This window comes from Sardina pilchardus, chromosome 24 (assembly GCF_963854185.1).
Source record: "Sardina pilchardus chromosome 24, fSarPil1.1, whole genome shotgun sequence".
In the NCBI taxonomy this organism is placed as follows: domain Eukaryota; kingdom Metazoa; phylum Chordata; class Actinopteri; order Clupeiformes; family Clupeidae; genus Sardina; species Sardina pilchardus.
In genome coordinates, this window is record NC_085017.1 from 15,049,951 (window position 1) to 15,066,188 (window position 16,238).

The window sequence follows — 16,238 nt, forward strand, 5'->3', positions numbered from 1 at the left end:
CTCTATTTCTTGACCACAGGAGCCGGGCTCTCTGTCTGGCTGTATGCAGCAGCGGTTGGCGGCTCAGAACATAAAGCCATAGCTCGAGGGCACGTCTTTTTCGCCAAAGGATGTAGGAACCAGCGGAAGCGCTTGCCTGTGGATAATTGCCAGCTGGAATGTAGAGGAAGGTTAACCGCTCAAGTCAAACGTTCCAGGGGAAGAGCGTCATGCTGGGCCATGAAAAAAGGACGCCTCATCCCGACATTGTGTTCCCACTTTGGATATTCCGACCCAAAGCTAATGTCATTTTGTAGTTACGGGGTCTGCCACTGTAGGCTGGAACAAAATAAAGAAATGTGCAAACATGCAAAAACCTGATAGCAGTTTTTTTTTTTTTTTTACTTCTCTTCCTTTCTGTCTTTTTTTAAATCTCTCTTTTCTGTTCATTTTGCTGCATGCTGACAGAGGCAAAACACTAGGGGATTCTGCCAAGCCACCAACAAATAAAGTCTCCCGGTCCTCGGGTACCTTCCCCCCCCCCCTTTAAGATAAAGCCCAGGACACAGCCAACACGGCCCCAGCTGCCTCTTCACCAACCTCTACAAGGAGCCTCAGCCCCGGGCTGGCGGGGACAGTTTCAGCACCACGGAGAGCGCTCGTCATAGGAGCGGGAAGAGGCTAATGGAAATTCCTGCGCTTTGAATCAGATTGGATCAATTCGTTTATCTCGAGTTCCGGTGAATAGGCTTCCCTTCAGCTCTTCCTCATCGCCCCTGCCAAAGAGATGACGTCTTATCCAGCAGCGCTTTGCTCCAAGCATAGCTGCTCTTGCCAAATGCTGGTGCACCGGTGGCAAAGAACATTCTCTGGCTATTGCAGGGGTTTGAATATACAGATAAAGCCTAAGTCTGTCTCTCTCTCTCTCTCTCTCTCTCTCTCTCTCTCTCTGTGTGTGTGTGTGTGTGTGTGTGTGTGTGTGTGTGTGTCTGTCTGTGTGTGTCTGTGTGTGTGTTTAAAGCCAGATCATCAGAGAGATGAGCTGCTCTGCGGTGGGTTAATATCGAAACGTAGTTGGAGGGGTTGGTGAGAAGTACCTACCCCACAGCGAGCACAGCGAAGCAGCTTAACCACCTCGACGCACCCCCCCTCCCCCCTCCCACCCCCGATTAACTGTTACTCATTTCGACTGCGCTTGGAGCCCAAGTGGCGATTTTCTGCTGACAGCCCTTATCTCTCCCGGTACTGTTTTGACTTTGATGTCCCGGCATCTGTGCCAGGAAACAAGAGCTCAGTCGTTCGCATTGTTCTAAAAGGGCCTAATACTACCCACTCCCCTCTCCCAATGATCGCCATTAACGCAGGTCCACACTGGCAGCAGGAAACTGCAGCATCTCTGTCTCTCTCTCTGCACTCGCATACTGGCCTTATGGCCCAAAATCAGTTCAGCTGTACTGCCTTTCTTTCTTTCTCTCTCTCTCTCTCTCCTTTCTCTCTCTCTCTCTACTTCTGTGTCTGAGCTTCTACCCACCTCGTCGTGTAATGGGACAGAATCAGATGTGACACCTAAATGAACTTTCCATGTCGCCTTTAAGCAAACATTTCACAGCAAAGAAGTCAGCAGATCCCCACGAGGCGGCACTTAAGAGGCTGAACTTATTTTCCAAATGCTTTCTAAATCATAACCGCTAAGCTTGGCCCCATCTGAGGCCTTAGCTAGACCCCACAGCACTGCCGTGCGACAATACAATGGAATAATACATCTGAGTCGACATCCTCAACTTCAACCGCATGCATTTTTTAGCATTCATTTCAGGGAATCGTTCTTTTCGTGAAGTCATCAAGTAAAACCAAAGATTCTAGAACAGAGCTCTGTTCTAGAATCTTTGGTAAAACTAGAAGTTCATCAAACGACAACGAGGCTGGCCTACTTGTAATCAGTGTCCACTTAACTGTCTGATTTGCGATTGCATTCAAGAGCTTTATTGACACTTATCAGCACTCGTCGCGGTAATTAAAAGCAACAAGGCCACTAAACAAAAAAGAAAATATTTAAAGGCGCTTGTTGGCAACCATTTGTTGGCAATCATTTCCTTCTTGAAAATGTAATGAGCAATGAAATCAATTTGTCTTGGATGAGGGAATATTTCAACGGTTGCCTCAAAGAAGAAGCAGAAAGGCCAACCATATGCCGCTGTAATAGCAGCCATCAAAGGCAACTTGCGCACATGATAGCTTAATGTCCCATACAGTGTGAGCGATCACGCACACATGAAACACACGGCGAGGATGACCGAGGGAGAGAAAATGAGTGAAAGAGAATTCCTTTCCTAGTGTGAGGAGTTCAGTGTGTTTGATGTTGGTGATCAAACAGGAGTATATGTATTAAAAAGAGAAGAGGAGTGAAACAATGCTTATCTCTCTTCTGCAGGACTTCTCTGAGGCAAAGTGATGGGATGACACAAAAAAAACTGACTGAAATACGTCTGAGTCTAATTGCACTGTAAAATGCTCAGGGACATAAAATGGTGATTTTCTGTCCATTGGCTGCTTCAAGCAAGGAGTAGTATCAATGCTACATCATTTAGAAATGGTGAACAGAAGGGCAGATTTATTCATCATCCAACTCCATGAATTCCCTCACAATGAAATTGAAACTGGGAAGGAGACTGTTCCCCTCACAATGTAGTATGATACTTTCCCTTTTCAGGGAGTTTTAGGCGGCATTCTATGCTTTGCCAAATGTTTATTTATGGGTATCTGTGTCCAACAATGTCCAACACTGTCCATAAAGTCAAACAACTCCTCTGTTTTCATTCTACATTGTCATTCCCTTTTCATCCCTAGAAAGACTGTCCATTATGAAATGGGAAAAAAAACCCCTGAAAAATAAATAAATAAAACATTTCATATCCTCCAGGCATCTCAACATTCCGAGCTGTCAGACCTTGTACCGGATCCATTACTTCAAACTGTTGCCATAAATTGTGCAGGAAACCATGAAGGAAGATGGAACAGCGAAAAAAAAAAAAAAAAAAAAAGGTTTTTAAGCGTCAGCTGTCACGTCGAACAGCAGGCGCAGCATGTCATATGGTTAGAAAACATTGTTTTTCTGTTAGGAGAAGACATAGGCAAACACAACAGTCTCCACCACTAGAGCTGAGTGCCGCTAGTCGTCAAGGCTCTGCATTTGTAAGCGTGTGAATGTGTGGGAGTAGACGCGGTGCAGTTCAACAGGCCAGCGTGCAAGGCAAGCATCCCACTGACACGGGATCAGTGCACAAGACCTAATACGGCACATACGGCCGCTTTGCTTGCACAGCTCCGGCATGAATAAAAACAGAAAGACTGCATGCTCCTTGACAAAGCACCGCAAATTTAAATCAGTAGACAAACTCGCAGAAGGAAGTGGTTTTCATATAAATGTACTGTATATCACTCGTACCACGAGTACTTTCACATTAGTAAACATATTGTGAGTGTGATAGAGAAAGCAAACATTGCACTCATCTAAAGTGATCAGTCCTTCCAAGTTAACACTTCCATCCGTTTAAAAGTCTCTTGGCTAATTCCACTGTACACACACACACACACACACACACACACACACACACACACACACACACACATCCACGCAACCTTGCTGAGGGAGCACTAATTGAATGGAGATTAAGGGCTTCGATGTACCTCTGCATACATTAAGAGCAGATTGCATTCTCGAGTAAGGGAGTTTAAGTGTATGCGTCCTTACTGTCACATCAGCGGCGATAGTGCTTCTTTTAATTGGCTATAGCTCTAAAAGCCCTGTTCTTATCCCGCGAGGTAGCACCCTCGGACATGTGAACAACACCATGCAATTAGCCGCCTACTCGCTAAAGGAACGGTCATGGGGTTATGCGGAATGTTGGAAGAAGAAAGAGAAAAATTTAAAAATGTGTACCTCCTGCTTTTTTTGGCTAATATGAAGATTCCTTGTAAAGTGCATGGTGAACTCCAGCCTCTGTGTGTGTGGAACAGCGATTAAAACATCACACGCTGTGAGTGTGCGTTATCTAACAGCATAAAGTATGAGATTCTGAACTTCTCCCTGTCCTATTATAAAATTATCAAACAGCAGAATGTTTTCCCATGTCATGTTGACGATGGGGAAAAAAAAAAAATACAACCGGAGTTTGAGCTCAGTTCAGTTCAGTTCAGAGTTGGTTGCGCGCACCTTTCAACATCACTCTGTCACCCGGGGTGACACCATCCACTGAAGTTACAGACGTTTACATCACAGACGAGATCCATAACCACCCCCACTCACACAATGAGATTCCAGGGCAATCTCCTGACACCTCGCTGCAAAAAAAAACAAAAAAAAGACTTTTTGACAGGACTTGTTAGGAGACCTCCTCAAAGACATAGGGAGTAGACAAAAATGAAAAAAATAAATAAATAAATAAATAAAAAACGCAACCAACCTAAGTAATCTCCTTCTTCCCTTCTTCAGGGAGGCTGAACGACTTTGCTGGCTGGCCGGTGGCACCCCATTTCAGCCACCTGCTGACCAGACAGCCTGGTCCCGTTTGCACTGCATTACACTACGCTGCGGACAAATCTGCCAGAGGGGCCGGTCAAATCCCCGGACGCCACTCATCACCTCTAAACACCCCCATTATCCGAGTTATGGGAGCTCATGAAACACCTGTAGTGGCTGGGGTACTTCAGTTGCTCCAGGCTCAAGGCGAAGCAAAGGACCCAACCTGTTTTATTCTGGTTCCAACCAATCATAGAGCAAGCTGGTTTTCGGCTACTGCTTTTGTTCCTCCTGTACAGTCATTTCCAAACTATTAGCCGCGGCTTACATTGATTTTGCTAAATTTCTTCAGCAACAAGGTTAATACATGGGGGCAGTTAATATGGTATTAATACGGTTTTGTTTCTTTTGTTTCACAATGCGGCTAATAGACAGGAAATGACTGTACTGTGCTCATTATTAATGCAAGTTGGTAAACATGCAGTGTATCAGGGTTATTTTCACCCTCTGAAACAGAGCTCTCCAGTTCTAGTCACAGATGGGTAATGGTCTCCTTTGTTTTTTTTTGTTTTTTTTTCTCTTCATTTGATTATTCTGGCCTGGGAAAAGGCCTGAGCCTCTCTGAGATGCGAGGTGGCATGCGGAGCGGAGACAGCCGTCGCCATGGCGAAGGAACACAGCCGGACGTAGTGGGAGAAAACAAACGGAGCCGTCGCGCTCCACTTCAGCCCACTGAGGCTTGCCCACTGAGCCCTGCTAATTAGCACATTTGTGCTTTTAGAAAAGAGATATGTATGTTTGGGACTCTGTGTGTGTGTCAGTGTGTGTGTGTGTCAGTGTGTGTGTCAGTCTGTGTGTGTGTGTGTGTGTGCTTGGTCGGTTGCTAGTGGGGGAGCCTAAATTCAGTGGGCCAAACGAAAGCTAATGAAGTGCGAGCGGCCCGCGTTGTCTGACATGAGAGCAATGCAGCATGACACAGTCATTACAAGAGAAACACGGATCAATAGGGGACCGGCCCGCGCGCACGCGAGGCTCCCCAGGCATGCAAAACACCTGGTGCTGCTGACTGAGCCACTGCAGGAGAGCCCAGCCACACCACCCTGTACTGCCCTGTACTGCCCTGTACTGCCCTGTACTGCACTGTACTGCACTGTACTGCCCTGTACTGCACTGTACTGCACTGTACTGCCCTGTACTGCACTGTACTGCCCTGTACTGCCCTGTACTGCCCTGTACTGCCCTGCAAGGCAAACCGGCCCCAGCTACCCCCCATGCGTGGGGGTGAGTGCTCAGGGTGTCAGTGACAGGAATGCCGAAGGAGTGTGCACGTCTTCCTGTTCATGTGTGTGTGTGTGTGTGTGTGTGTGTGTGTGTGTGTACTTCCTGCTAAAAGAAGTGTGTGTATGTATGCACAGTAAGTCTGAATGTTGAACTATCCAGGGATACAGCATTATTTGCATATGGGTGCATATTTTGCACATGTGTGCTTAGATGTAGTCATGCAAATGTATGCGTGTGTGTGTGTGTGAGTTTGGTTTGTGTTTGTGTGTGAGTGTGTTTGTGTGTGGACATGATATTCACATGCCCACCAGACTCTTTATCGGCATGTGTACATTTCCAGATGGTCATTCATTTGTAAATGTACAGTATCATATGAGTGCAGCGGGGGATACTTTATGCGTATATAAACAGAGCTTGAGTGAGGGTTGTTTGTGAAGGGCAAGTGTGTACATGTGTGTGTGTGTGTGTGTGGGTGTGTGGGTGTGTGCGTGCATGTATGTGCAGAGGGGGATTCTTTATGTGTATATACAGAACTTGGGTGAGGGTTGTTTGTGAAGGGCAAGTGTGTACACACACATGTATGTACATATGTGTGTGTGTGTGTGTGTGTGTGTGTGTGTGTGCATGCGTGCGTGCGTGTGTGTGTGCGTGCGTATATGAGCAGAGGGGGATCCTTTATGTGTATATACAGATTCAGAACTTGAGTGAGGGTTGTTTTTGAAGGGCAAGTGTGTGTACATATGTGTATGTGTGTGTGTGTGTGTGTGTGTGAATGTGTGTGTGTCTGTGTGTGTGTGCGTGCATGTGTGCGTGCCTGCGTGTGCGTATATGAGCAGAGGGGGATCCTTTATGTGTATATACAGATTCAGAACTTGAGTGAGGGTTGTTTGTGAAGGGCAAGTGTGTGTACATATGTGTATGTGTATGTGTGTGTGTGTGTATGTGTGTGTGTGTGTGTGTGTGTGTGTGCGCGTGTGTGCGCATATGTGTGTGTATGGGCTGGTGGGGAGGGCAAGGGCCCAGGAGGGGAGGGTCATCAGGCGGGCAAAGCAGAGGAAACAAGAGGGGACAGACACGGGGGGTGGGGGGGGGTGAGGGGCAGAACGCCACGGGCGAACGCCTCGCGTCTCCAGCTGGAACACTTGACATTTCGCCGGAGTTTTCGAAAATCCTCCCAGTAATGCGGGGAGGAGGCTATGTTACATTTGTATCAGCCTGGCCCGGGTGGGGAGGCACACCATGAATCAGAATCTTAAGTGTCCCTGCACTTTAGGAGATTGACATTTAGGTTTAAAGCCTCGAATAATTCCCCATACTTTGGGATTTCAGCCAGCCCTATAGGACGCAATGAGGGGCTTAGCGAGAGATGTGACAGGTCCTCCAGGTTAGGACTTGAAACAAAATACCCGGGCCACTACCAACAGTGTGTCAAAAGACCGGATGGGAACACAGATGAAAGCCGACCTGCAACAGCAACAACAAAAAAAGAAAACACTCTGTGCTCAGAGGACAAGCTTTCATTATTTATTTGCTCGACTTATCCATTTGAAGGACATGGATGCAGGCTGTTTTCAATAATAACAGTGGATAACCTGTTCATCATGTGTGTCTACACACCAATGCGTGTCTGATGCACTCTGAAAACACAGCTTACTATGATTTCACTTGGTCAAAAGGCACGTCTTAAAAAAAAAAGGACTGCTCCACTTTTTCTTTTCATCCATTTTTGAAGAGACATCCCGTGGTGGCAGCACGTCTTAAAAAGAAGCTGGCCAACCAGATTATATGAAACACAAATGTAGCCTGAGCCTCCAGTCGCTCCGAAATGTAATTTCTCAAAGCAGACATCTACAAGAAATGTAAAGACTATTGTCTATAAACTTATATGAAGTTTATAGACATGTTGAAAAAGTCATGGTTGCCTCTATGTTAAAAACGCAAAAGGGAAACGCAAAAGGTTCTGGGATGTCTCAAAAGCAAAAATATGTTAATGGGCACAGCTCCATAATATAATAATTACAGTTTTGATTTCTAATTATTGGGATTATTAGTATGCTTATTTAGAGAAAGGCCAATGTCCCCTGAAGGTCAGCTCAGAAAAAGAGGTCCCAGTGGGGAGACTTGCTGTATGACCACTTAGACTGAGCACCAAGCTCGACTCATTCACAGAGGGGGTAAAACTAAATAAATAAAATAAAGTCAAGTCAACACAGGCGCAACTCTTCAGCTCATTTCAGCCGATGTGATAATTGCGCTGGCAAACCGGTGGGACTCCTTTAAAAATGTCAGACGCTCTCTTGGTAATTACAGGGATTTAGCTACGACTTCCTCTCTGTGAGCAATTTGAAATGAATTCTTCATTTAAAGATGGGGGGGGGTGGAAAAGGGTTGGGAGGTGTGTGTGTGTGTGGTGTGTGTAGGTGGGGGTGTGGGGGGGGGCTGATGGCAGGGTGGGTTGTGGTGTTTATTCACTCTTTACTGAACAAGCTTGTGACACATATTTACCCACGGCTCCCAATGCCGACATGGATGGAATTAGAGCGCTTCTTGTTTACTCTCCCCGCGCTCCCCCGTCGCGTTTATTACATTATCTAACCCAGCAGTCTACCTGCTAGCCCCCGCTGATCTGACGTAGATCGACGGTGTCACACCGCACAAATTCTTTAGAGTCAAATGGTGTCTGGCACCAGGCTAGTGAATAGCTCAAAGAGAAACCAAGTATATGGATAAACAAGCGCATATAAACAAAAAAGTTAAGACGAGGTTAATTATAATGATAGCCACCTGCTTATGTTGTTGCACTTACAATCTAATCTACCCCCCACCCACCCACACAGACTCATACCCACACAGACAAACACACATGCACACACACACGCACATAGACACACACACACGCAGACACACACACACACACACACACCACTCCAATGTGAACACACACACACACGGACACACACACACGGACACACACACACACACACACACACACAGACACACACACACACAGACACACACACACACACACAGACACACACACACACACACACACACACACACACACACACACACACACACACACACACACACTCTGAGTCTGCTGTGTCTGTGAAACCTGTTTGTGCATGCTGCACCTCCCCTCCGAGATTACACTGTATCTCAGTGTGACAGTAGGGTGCTAAAGGAGGAGCAGGATGTTTATTGCATTGCCCAGGACAACTACGGGGAGAGAATATCATGGAGGGGACTGCCACAAGTTCAGATGTGACACTGCAGTAAAGAAAAGCAGCACAAAGAGGACGTTTTTTTCTTCTTTTTTTTTTTTCTCAATAACAAATAACATGGCCCTCTCCGAGCCCGAGAGCGAGTCCTCACGACTGGAATGCTTCTTTAAATTGTAAACACAGACAGACACATAACCTTCAAAATTCAATTGCACGACCCCACGGCTGTCTGCTGACTCGCACTGCTATCTAATGATCGGCGCCACTCCACGGCTGAAGAGACCATTAGAGCTGTGGAAACTTTTATGCGACAGCGCTGCGAGGCGAGCAAGGTCCTGGAAACACAAAAGTGCACACACACAGCCTCAAGTCACACAAACACACACACACACACACCACGGCCAAGGTTTTCTCAAGCAGCCTAAGGGGTGATAAAAGCAAGCATGGATGAGATTAATGTTTCATGGAAGGCCATGTAAAAAGCCCATCATCACCAACCTACGCCGGGCCCTCATAAAACAATGCCACTTTATGTAGCACCCGATCTTCCCTTAGCAAGTGTTCGTGTCCTGCACATGGACAGCCATTTTGCATGTTCTTGCTCACTTTCCAAACTCAATTCAATTCATGATTACCCACATGTTAAACAATGACATGACGATAGCAAATGAATTAAGAAAAAATAACTCATGTTTCGAAAGGCCAATCTTTTTTCACTGGCCAAAATCTTCCTTGAAGATTTCCACTGCACAGCACGTCCCTGTCCCTGTCCCTGCCCGATCTTACACAACAAACCGCCAATTACTGGTGAGAGTGCGAGTGTCTCTGACACCTGAATGCTGCGCCGTCTGATGCGTGGCACAGAGTTCACCGTGACCGCGGAGCTGACAGCTGTGCCCACTGTCATCAGTGCAATCCCAGGAACACAAGGTCAAAGGGTCGGCTTTGTCTCATCCACCGTCCAGCTGAGCCGGGAAGGTGATGACAGGCACTTTTGGCTTGGCTGTCCGCGGTGGCTATTGTGACCGCGTCAGAAACAGGAAATTGACCACATTGAGTATTATGCCATTGGTCTTCAACAATGGGACCGCATGGAGCATCATTAAAACCCATTAAACGAGAGGGGGTTTTTGAACCAATTATAACAGCATATGTGAAAGTGCCTCGGAGAGAACAGGATGAGATCTTTCCAATCACATGAAGAGCACAGCAAGAGTTAACTCCAATAACAGGAAGCAAAGACTCGCTTGCTTTCAGCAATGACTCCTTATGAACTGCATGCTGAAAATGAGTCACTAATTAAGAAAGAAAGAAAGAAAGAAAGAAAGAAAGAGAGAGAGAAGGAGAAAAGAAAGGAAGAAAGAAAGCTGCCTGTGAGCTCTCAGGGGAACCCATCAATCAAGACAATCTTTGCGCAATTATATCACACCTTTTAGGATAATGTCTAGACTTCTTCACCAGCCTGCAAATTCTGACCTAGAAAACCGCTACAGTGAGATGGTGACAGCAGACAGGGGCCAGAGTTCAAAAGTAGGTGGACACTTTTCAGCACAGCTCCTGCCAGGTCTAGGTTATAAATAGGGGGACCAGGAGGAGTGCTGTGCATGCGCATGCGCACACACACACGCACACACACACACACACACACACACACACACTTCACATACAGTCCTGTAAAATCCCACTGACCATATTTCACACAAAAATGCCCAGAGTTGTCGACCTAAAAAAGAAGAAGCTTAATGAAGTTCTTCCATCGGAGTAAACTGAGAGTCCAATTGTGCCAACCCTCCAGAGAGCCCGGAACCCCATAACTCAGAAGCTATTCTTCGGTTATGCTAAATACAAGGCCTGATTTCTGTCCTCAGGCAGCAGAGTTCAAGGTAAGCCGTCCCCAGGGCTGCAGCTAAGCATAAGGGAGTCTAGAGTGACAGGAGCAGTGGATGGAGAGTGTGCAGTGACACACTGTTAGGGGACTTTGCTGCTAAACTTTACTTACAGTCCTCACTTCAACAACCAGGTGATGGTTTGCACAACTGCACAAAGCACTTTGGATATGTATAGCTTACTTGAAAATAACTGTAAAGTATGCTGGTCATGTACTGTAGCCCATGTGTACAAACAACTCTATAAGTCAACAATGCCATGCAGTGGTATGTTCTACTGTTTGTCCATATGTCTAATGTATATGTATTGAGTGTATGTGTTTGTGGTTACTCAAGTCATATGTCAATGTCTGTCCCATTTGGTTTACCCCAATGTACATGTCTATGTGTTGTTTTGTAAGGATGTCAATCCTCTCTCTAACTGCAAACCTAGTTTCCCCACGGGTACCAATAAAGTAACCTGAACCTGAACCTGAACCTGATGGTTCCTATGCTGTTACCAAACATCCTGAACAGCCAAGAGATTGCAAACAGCTATGTATGCCAGATATCATTCCCTTAGTAGCCTACTGTATATGATGTGTTAGATTATATTACGACGTGTGGAGCTCATCATGTGTAATTGATATCTAACTCATATGTGATTATGAATACAGTTCGACCCTTTGTTTTACATGAAGAACGAAGCTTGAATTAAGGCGTGATGCATTGGGTAGCTTTGACAATGCATCCATCGTAAGCAATCATGTTGTCAGTTTTCTTGTGACAGACTAATGAGCTGGACATGAAGCGGTTCTCTGGCCCCCATCAGGGTATCCATTACAGGCAACAAGGGGGAGAAGTCCTTAAAGGTTACACATGACTTCCCTAAATGGACATTGATTGAGAGGACAGTGTTTGTGTCAACCATGATGACCAGGCGCCACTGAGGAGATGGGGGGTTGGTCCAACCCTCTCAAAGCTCTATTAAGAGCTCTGCAGCTTCTGCCTGCTCACAAATGACTAATTAGGAGATGTTCTGTTTATCTGTTTGTTTGTTCTCCATTGTGAGCAGTGTGAGATGCTTTTAATGGCTCCTCCAACACTGAAAAAAAGTGTGAGCTACTTTAAGAGAGCAGAATATAGTGTGTGGAGTCCCATTGTAAACGGATAATTTACGGTTGATCAATAGCTCCATGGCTGCGGGGAGACCTCGGAAGAAAGAGCCATGGCCCTGAGAATAACAGACCTTCTAGAAAGGTCCAAGGGGTTCTGGAACCGGATATCAACTCCTGTTTGTATGCAAATCACGGCATCCTAGCGGTGTGGTCAAGAGAATGATCAATACAACCCAGACCACCACATCACTGGGTGGTGTATATTTATAGTTGTCTACGTAGGCCTGCACACATGTAAATTTCCCCCAAAGGAATACCGCGTGTCTGTCAGCAACCTACTACGCCTCAGCTTAGCAGAGCTTATTTGTAACCATTCAGGGCCATATTACAGGCATGCCAACGAATGGGAACCAGAGAGCCCAATGTAATAGAATCCATTACGTTTAGGTAGCTCAATTTCCCAGGAGATTTCAATCTGGTGTGTAAGTGTGGTACACCATTCGTCAATAAGCAGGAAATGCCAAGCGCAGAACCCAGCATTTCTGCACACACACATACACACACACACACACACACACACACACACACACACACACACACACACACACACACACTAGTCAGTCATCATTCATGCACAGTCACTCGTCTATACCTAAAAAAGAGCACATGAAAACACACAAATGCTTATTCACAGCAGTGTTTCTCACGTATTTCCAAAGACACAACAGTCCAAAGACGACTGAAAACAGACCTTTATGGTCATCCTTTGCACCTGCCTTCAGCAAGCTTAACTTGTGTGCGTGTGTGATGGAACAAGAGAGAGCATACACACACAAGTTGAACACACACACACACACACACACTTACAGTGAGAGAAAGAAAGGGAGTAAGGGGAAAGAGAGACTAAGAGAGGTTAAGAATGTTTCTTATATTTATATATATTTATAACTGATACTGTGCATGAGCCCTCTTTTCTACGTGCTTGTCACCTAAAGGCTTCTCACACACACACACACACACACACACACACACACACACACACACACACACACACACACACACACACACACACACACACACACACACACACACACACACACACACACACACACACACACACACACACACATCATGACCACAGATCTCTCTGATGACTGTTTGGGGTCAACCACATCAGAGTCAGAAAATCCCTTGGAGATGACACAGGCGTCAAAACAACACAGCAGCTAATCCACTCCTGGGTGGGTTTCCTTCAAACAGAGCGACCCAGCTTCGTCCCGGCAATGATTGGAGGAAGTGAACTCGACACTAGGTGAAATATTCAATCAGTTACACCAACGATTCTGCTAATTACAGGTTGCTTTGTTGACTGCCTTTTCATTCAAGTGAGGACATTAGACGTTCCTCTTTACAAATGCAGCAGTATTCTCGGTTGAGAAATGAGACTTTGGCTATGTTATTAAATCTTTTGATCTTTGATCGACTCAAGCTGCAGCTTTGTGCGGGAGGGGTGGGAAGGGGGGGGGGGGTCTGTTTCATTGCTCTAATCACTTGTGTGGGAATCGCTGCCTTATGAGCTTCGTTATGGTTTATGAAACGGTATCCGATCTCCTCTGAGGCGACGAGCCAAGCTTTCGAGAGGGATGGATGAAATCAGATGACCAAAGACCGGAGAGGTTAGGGATGTACAATTAGGTATGTCATGTCCCACCCTTGTAAATGTGTACTGATCGGGAGATTCTGCCCTAGCGTCCTCTCCTTCATCTTCAATTCACGTGGAAGTGAATAATGCTTTTGAAATGATGGCCGACAAATCCGATACAGATCGCCTGGGAGAACGCTGGTAATGTCAGGTGCATTAGGCTATATGTTTCATCTTTCCCACGGACCTTTTTCTAATGCGTAAAAAATGTTAGTGGATATTGACGTTTATTATATAGCTCTCGTACAGGTCACGGAACTGCGAACATTGACACGCGTTTCTGCAAGCATTTAGGGTAATTTACTTCAGGATCAAAACCCCAAATCGTGAAGTCTGTCCATGCATGTATGCTGTTAGGATCTGAGAGTCAGAGCTGTTGAGGAGACTGCATGAATTATCCTCAAGATCTCATCACACCGCCACCATGCGTCGGGTTATCGGCCAGCATGAAAAGCCACTGCAGCTTGCCAACTACTTCTTACTGCCATGCCATTGTATGCTCGAAATTGTGCTGCAGTCAAAAAATAAGTGCAATTAAAAACTGTCAAATAATGAGTTGACTAAATAAGAACCTTTGGAAACATTTCATAATTTCACTGTGTAGCGTCCACGACCACTTATGTCAGACATTGGCGTATACTGCTGTCGGCTGAGGAAATGTTCATTGGAAATAATACGATTCCATTAATAAAACACTAAGACCGTTTCATAAAACCGTAGGGGCAATACCCATGCATAATCTGTGACGTATTAGTGGGAATTAAAATACCATCATTAGCTGTAGCCTAAATGAATATGATTCGAAAGCAAATTCAAATGCGAGATAAGTGGTAATGACCAAAATACAACACCCAGATATCCTGCTGAGGTGTTGCCTTCATCTCACGGAGTCCATATGGAAATGTAATGCATACACAATTCCATAACTCCATATCGCCAATACAATAAATAGCGCGAAAGTTCCTCTGGATTCATGACAGCTGAGTGACTAATTACATGACCAACCCAACAGGCTGCAGGAGTGTATGAGGAAATGTGTGTGTATGTGGTATCGAGGATGGCTGATGGGGATAAGAAGTCAGGTGTAGAGCTATATAATATAAGAACATATTCTTATCGTGTAAGTGTATTCAATGTACGTCTGAACAAAAAAAATCGATTTACATGAAGTGCCCATGTCAAAGCCCGTTTGGAGCGCGCAACAGTTAAATTGGCGTTATCACAGCTCATCACACATCATATAGACAAGGACGGTCCCGCTTGTCTTCCATCACAGTACAGACATTGTGTGCTGAAATCAGAGCCCCTCACATCTTAGTACTAGAGTCCACACGACTGCCAAAGACAGCCTTCCAATTTTACAGTGGTGTGATTTCTAGGAGCTGGGGTTGGTAACGACATTTAACTGTGCCCCATCATTTTTGTTTTGTGAACCGTATAATGTCCCCAGCTCCTAATCCTGTTCGCGAACGGCTGCTGCTTGATATAAAATGTAAATGACATAGCAACATACCGAGACCATAATATGAACCTTATCGTGTTTCTTTGCGCGCGAAAAAGACTTTTAATGGTCAAACGTCCAGTTCATCATTATATTGCAGCATGAGTCACTTCAACATTACATAAACGATGGGATATCTAATTTAAATGTCCCAATTTCCCAAAGAGTTCTGCAATTAATGGACATAAGCAGCTCACGTATCCGCTTGAGCATACTGCAAGAATTTTTATTGAGCTCTCGCTCAATGCCTGCATTGAACGGCAAACCTGGCAAGTGAATGCGTCTCCCAAGCTCCTGCCTATATTCGTGTATTTTTGCAGAGCAGAGGGTATTCCGTATAAAACACATACAATCCTACGCAGGAGGTAATAAATGGCAAATAAATAGATTGCATCTTTAGAGAGTGATTACCTACCTCGCACACACGTGACCATCATAAAAAATACGAGATTCCAAAATATAACTCCAGTTTTAATCCTCATTTTCTTAGCTTGTAAAAAGTCCCCTGGACCACGTTTAATACATCCTCTCTTGAAAATGTTAAAGATTTCCGTCGACCTGATGTGATACCCCTCTATGCCATTTATTTTCATGTTCACATGAAGATAATTGTTCTTTTTTCGGTCTCCGTCCTTCGACCAGAAGCGGAGCGTCTTCCGTTGTGGCTGGCGTGCGGTCACAGCTCGAAGTGAACAGCGGTGCTGGGATACCACAGCAACCTTGACTAGGACTCAACCATCTCGCCAACAGGGGCAAAAACTCACAGCTCTCAAAACAGTCGCCGGTGTGTCCGTTCAAACTGTACAGTTTCCTTAGGTATGCATCTTGTTAAAGAGTCGTCTTCAAGCAGTTATTTTCACATAAAAATGCATTGTAGAACACGACGAGGAACCAAACGATTTGGATTCATGAGCATAATTGAATAACTGTCTTTGCGCTGATAGACGTGACAGAATCTATATAAAGTTTGTCCTTTTCATTTTCAAAGGAATATGCCTATATCCCTCAAACAAACAAAATCCAAACGTATACGAGCACCAACTAAAAAT

At 45.3% G+C, this 16,238-nt stretch overlaps 1 protein-coding gene across 1 annotated transcript in view; it reads right to left on the reverse strand.

Moving 5' to 3' along the window:
- csmd3b (CUB and Sushi multiple domains 3b) overlaps positions 1-15,782 on the reverse strand; it is a 407,622-nt gene extending 391,840 nt beyond the window's left edge. The window contains exon 1 of the mRNA XM_062530145.1: positions 15,605-15,782. Coding sequence (XP_062386129.1) covers positions 15,605-15,782 — 178 coding nt within the window. The remainder of the gene's footprint in view (positions 1-15,604) is intronic.
- Positions 15,783-16,238: the final 456 nt, after the last annotated feature.